We start from the raw sequence: 6,000 nt of genomic DNA, 5'->3' as shown, positions 1-6,000 counted from the left end.
TTATTTATTGCCTGGAATGATGTTATTCCCAAACAGTTACTCTTTAGTTTTATTGGCATTACTAATGTAATCAATGATCTCTTGACCCATTCGAGCAAAATAGGTCATGACCAACGTAGAGGTTGGTTAAACAATACATGTACTATAGCCTCCAAAGAACTGAAACTGGCCCTTCACTGTCAACCCAGAGAAAAATTGCTGATTAAATAACTTAGATCGAATTATAAAGATGCTCTTCTTGCTAGGAAAAAAGAGCTTCATGAGGAGGCTTGGTCCAAATTGTCTTAGACTGCAGATAGAGCGGATAACAAACCATTTTGTGATACTGTCAATTCTCCTCTTTTATTTAAAGAGCGGTTCTTTCCCCCAGTTACTATCCCAGGTTACATGCGCATTTCCACTGCGCCACAAATTTACTGAACACAATGAACCACTAAGTAGCAGTCCTGCATCAATTACGATAATTTATTTTATGATATTTTCTGACAGGGTCAAAGTACCACTCTACTGTATAACTTCAAAGGTTCGTAGTTTATTTTAGTAATTCTAACTATTTAAACTTGTAAATCGCTGTAGAGTGTAAGATGTGAAATGCATCCAAACACATCGGCACAGAATTTCTTTAGTGAAAGTAGAACCCTCCAGTCAGTAAATACAGTTGACTTTAAGATGAACTCCCTGACCGAGATGAAGCCTGCAGCCTACCCGCAAGCCCGCATGGCTGTTTCACTTCAGTAATCAGAAACAGGGTGGTAGTACTGGTTTGATGCTTCCTGTACCGCATGTATGTTCCATAGTCCTTCTTTACCAACAGCTTGAATAAATAAATCGGCAAGGCCATGACGCAGGGAAGCAATTGGCTTATGGGCTTAGTTGACTGCGTGATCATGTTCTAAACTAGGGAAATCGGCCCAAAATGTATTACTGTAGCGTCCGATGCGCGGCACTTGGCAGGGCCGCATAAGTTACCATTTGCACTACCCAGATCCGTTTGTATACAGTAAGCAATGTAGTTTTGCAAGGAATAGGAACACTGGCAGGTGTGTCAGCGATTAAGTAGCAACCAGCAGCAGCTAAAGTCAAAGGACAATCATAAAACAGCTCATCCCAAATATAAGGGGAATTTATATTTTCAAGTGATAGGTCGGTCTTAATACAATATACTCCCCTCTGTCTCTTTTCCTTTATGTCCTTATACCCACGAAATCCCTTCCTAATGCAGGACATTAGCAGCATTACCACCAAAAACCTCAATTAGCATTCCATGACCTCAAAGAACACACTGCAAAAGTTACTTTAGCTGTACTTACATTCAACAAAGGTACATCAGTTATTAATATTTTAGAGATCATGAGCTGGCGTGTGGCAGACATGACCTCAATCCTTAAGCAAAATGTAAAACATGGAAACAAAGCCATATCGTTCTAAAATAATGGTTTCTAAACAATAGCCATTTTCTTTAAAAAAAATTATGTTTAATAACTGAAGGCAAACTGTGCATATATAATTTGTAAAATTGTCTCCTGAAAAATAATTCTTAGAACCATAAATTACAGAAACAGAGTGGTATAAGGTAATACATTTCAGAAGAATTGTACACCGGCTTTTATTAAAGCAACTTATTGTTGAGCACTTCAGTCGTTAATCGAAGAAGGTTTTAATCGACTGCTTTCAATATTGATGAACTGGAAGCATTGGTCATGTCAATCTGGCCCTCCACGCTGTAAAAGAAAAGAAGTCAGTTAATAAAGGTGCGCTACTCAAAAGGCATATGTCTGAATGCTTAAGGTAGGAGGCATACATCAAATGAAATGCATACAGTACCTAATTTCATTAAAATCAAATACAGTGAACTCAATCATTTGTCCCTTCCTTTGGGCTGGGGGCCGGACCCATATTGCCTCCGACAGCTGCCGACAGTCACCCTATGATGGGGGTATGGGAATTGCAGACCTGTACTGTTACTACAGTACCTCGCAGGTGATTGTGGTGAACTACTGGCCTCATGGGGACTGGAGTGACCCAGGCAACTGGGCTGCTGGGGCTTGACCAAATCATGGGCATCTTGTATGGTTCCCAGATTTGCCAGTTCCTCCCAGACATTACACATGCAGTCTTTTTGAGCTGGGGCGTAGTGCTTCGCCTTACCGGTTGGGACTGTACATTGACATGCAGGACTCTGGCTGGGGACATGGCTACATCACCCTGCAAGCTTGGACGGGTTTGCGAAATTAGGAATTTCCTTACTTGGGGATTTCTGGTCCAGGGCCTGCATTTAGACGTTCCAAGCTCAACAAGTGCAATATCAAGTTTCTAGTGCTCAATTTCATAAGTACATACAATTACAAAACGCTCCCTCCGCCCTACTCCCCTTGGACACTACGGTCCCAGACTTTAGTCCTCCAGAGGCAAAACTGTTGACTAGCAGACTTAACAAAGGTGCAATATCACAGGTTTACCATTCCCTGGTAATGTATTCCCACGACTGGTTTGCGAGGCAGATGTGGATGCATGGGTCGGGGAACTGGAGGACATTGATTGAGGGGTGCTAGGATGGGAAGAACAATAGTTACTTACCTGTAAACTGTGGTTCTCCAGTATTGATGTCTTTCATAGGTTCACATGCTTGAATCATTCCCAGTCGTCGAAGTGGGAGTTCCACGGTACATAAAATAGTAGTAGAAACATATATACATAAAGTACATACATATATACATATATTCCAACACACTCGTTCACCTTTGAAAAGAACAATGTCCAGGCCAGCAATTGCGTTCAAAACTGGAATTTAATCACAGCCCTACTCGACGCGTTTCGGGAACAACTTCCCTTGCTCACGAGTACAAGTGTCTGTTTACATCCAGCATTTAAAGATAAATCATGTGATTGTGGTTACACAGACATAATGGACAGACTACCAATTCATTATTCATTGGAGCTCAGAAAACAGATTCATCGTACATAGTCAGCAGTAAGTGGCACCGGCATCACACGTGCATTAATTTCTTAAATTCTCATTTCCATAAGAATGCTACTCGGCTATAAATTAATATATCACAAAATTCATTACGCCATTCATTAAATCAAACAAAATGTTTTAAATCAAAATTTGGCCAGTGTGGGTATCGAACTCCCGTCTTTCAATCACGTAGAGACCTTGCTTCTGGTTTAACCGCTTGAGCTACCATATTAATTAACAGAGTGCAACAGTTTCTACTGCCACATTTAGTTCGTGGAAATGGAAGCCCCAGTGGGCAAAAACAAAGTTCAGTTCACAGAAATGCACTCTGTTAATTAATATGGTAGCTCAAGCGGTGATAGTCTGTCCATTATGTCTGTGTAACCACAATCACATGATTTATCTTTAAATGCTGGATGTAAACAGACACTTGTACTCGTGAGCAAGGGAAGTTGTTCCCGAAACGCGTCGAGTAGGGCTGTGATTAAATTCCAGTTTTGAACGCAATTGCTGGCCTGGACATCGTTCTTTTCAAAGGTGAACGAGTGTGTTGGAATACGGTGGGATTGGCGATCCCGTCCGGGCCCGCCGCTGCAAGCGGCCATCAGAGCTTCACGCCAAGCTTGGTGTTGGATATATACATATATATGCATAAATATAGAAATAGATATCAAAATATATATCCAAAAGAAATAAAACCTTAAAGTACCATAGAACAACATTAGCCCATTGAGGGAGAGTTCACTTTAGCAACATATCAATGTCATTATAATAGTCCAAACTCCAGCCAATCAGGCTGTAACACCCTCTCGAACCTTCTCCTCAGAAGCTCAAGCCCTCAGATTTTCGTAGCACAAGAGCGATCAAGAGTGCATGAGGAGAAGAGAGCCTCTGAGGGGAGGAAAGGTGGGTCGCATGTGAATCTATGAAAGACACCAATACTGGAGAACCACAGTTTACAGGTAAGTAACTATTGTTCTTCTCCAGTATTAGGGGTGTCTTTCATAGATTCACATGCTTGAATAAGAATAGAAAGCAGTACGCCATAATACCAGAGTCATAAAAGGCCAAAATAAATGAGCAAGCATATCAATACACATTTGCAACCTGTACATGGATGCACAATAAAACCTTTTATGACAGGAGACGGGAAGCAACAGAGGCTCACCTTTATTTGAAGAGATTTCGCAGCACCGCTTGACCCACAGCAGCATCCGCAGCAGTAGCTGCCTCCAGACAATAGTGCCTCGTGAACGTGTGCCTGCTGGACCACGCCCTGCAGATTTGATGTAGAGGCACTCCAGCAAATATGGCAGTAGAGGATGCTACTGCTCTCGTTGAATGTGCTCGCACCGGAGCAGAAACAGGCTTGCCAGCCCATTGATGGCAGTAGGATATGGCGGAAGAAATCCAACGAGCGATGGTCTGTTTAGTGACTGGATGTCCTTTGCGCATCCGTCCATAAGCCACAAAGAGCTGGTTCGACCTTCGAAAGGCAGCAGTATGTTGGATGTAGAATTTGAGGCATCGTTTTAAGTCCAGGGAATGAAGAGTACGCTCAGCAGGAGACTGAGGGTTAGGGAAAAAGTTCTTGAGTATGACAGGTTCGTTAAGGTGGAAGTCCGAAGGGACCTTGGGTATAAACTTAGGGTTTGTACGTAGTACAACAGCGTCCTTGGAAAACTGAAGAAACGGAGGCTGGATTGTAAAAGCTTGCATGTTGCTAATTCGCCTGGAGGACGTCAGTGCGAGGAGGAGGGAAACCTTCCAAGTAAGGAATTTCGAATCCGCTGAGTGGATTGGTTCAAATGGAGGCTTAAGAAGCAGGGCCAAGACAAGATTCAGACGCCAAGAAGGTGGAGGACGCCGGATAGTTGGAAACAGCCGGAACAGACCTTTGAAGAATTGGCGAATGATCCGTGAGGAATACAGAGAAGTGGAACCATCATGCCGAAAGCGTGAAAGTGCAGCCAGGAAAACCTTGAGAGTGGAATGCGAAAGTCTCGACTTTGCCAAAAGGAGGAAGAAGGGCAAGATGTGCTCAGGAGTTGCGAGCATCGGATCAATGTTTTCCGAATGGCACCAAACACAAAACCGCTTCCATTTCAATTTATAGGTTTTGGTGGTGGAGAAAGCCTGTGCGTGAGCAAGGACCTCTCTGCAGTCCAGATCAATATTTAGATGGGCTAACTCGTGGTGCTCAGGTTCCAAGTGTGAAGTTGGAGAGTAGCCGGGTCTGGATGGCATATCTGCCCATGGTTCATGGTGAGAAGGTGAGGCTGGGGACGAAGAGGGATAAGATCTCACTGGGAAAGAAGAAGATCCGTGAACCATGGACGACGCGGCCACCTGGGTGCAATTAACAGGATGTGACATGGTTGTGCTCTCATTCTGTGCAGGAGGCGAGGTGTTAGAGGGATCGGCGGAAAAGCGTATGCGAATTTTTTCGACCAGTCGATCGAAAATGCATTCCCGCTCGACCCTTTATGGGGATGCCAACTTGCGTAACGTAGGCATTTGCGGTTGAGTGGCATTGCAAACAGATCCAGGTCCGGCTGGCCCCACAGGCGAAATACATACTCCAGAGTTGGCTGATGGAGTTCCCACTCGTGATTGTCTGTGGCCGATCTGCTGAGAAAGTCTGCAAGGGCGTTGGAGATGCCCGGTACGTGAACTGCAGTTAACTGGACCAGATGTTGTATTGCCCATTCCCAGATCTGTTGTGCCTGTCTGGAGAGCAGAAGAGATCTCGTAGCCCCTAGCTTTTGAGGTAGTGCATACTGGTGGTGTTGTCCGTACGCACCAACAGTGACTCCCCTTCCACCAGCAGTCGAAAAGATTTCAGGGCGAGAAAGATAGCCAAAAGTTCCAGCCGATTGATGTGCCACTTGTGCTGGTCGACTGTCCATTTGCCGTTGACTGACAACCCTTCGAGGTGCGCACCCCAACCCTCTAAGGAAACGTCCATCGTAAGGGTGAGCGTGGGGGCCAGTTCCTGAAACAGACGCCCTGCTGCAATGTTTGGAAGGTGAGCCCACCAT

At 44.3% G+C, this 6,000-nt stretch overlaps 1 protein-coding gene across 1 annotated transcript in view; it reads right to left on the bottom strand.

Moving 5' to 3' along the window:
• Window positions 1-1,451: 1,451 nt before the first annotated feature.
• KGD4 (alpha-ketoglutarate dehydrogenase subunit 4) overlaps window positions 1,452-6,000 on the bottom strand; it is a 66,907-nt gene continuing 62,358 nt past the window's right edge. The window contains exon 4 of the mRNA XM_078675196.1: window positions 1,452-1,721. Coding sequence (XP_078531322.1) covers window positions 1,704-1,721 — 18 coding nt within the window. The 3' untranslated portion in view covers window positions 1,452-1,703. The remainder of the gene's footprint in view (window positions 1,722-6,000) is intronic.

This window comes from Lissotriton helveticus, chromosome 2_1 (genome assembly GCF_964261635.1).
Source record: "Lissotriton helveticus chromosome 2_1, aLisHel1.1, whole genome shotgun sequence".
Lineage (NCBI taxonomy): Eukaryota > Metazoa > Chordata > Amphibia > Caudata > Salamandridae > Lissotriton > Lissotriton helveticus.
This window is presented reverse-complemented; position numbering and strand designations above follow the sequence as displayed.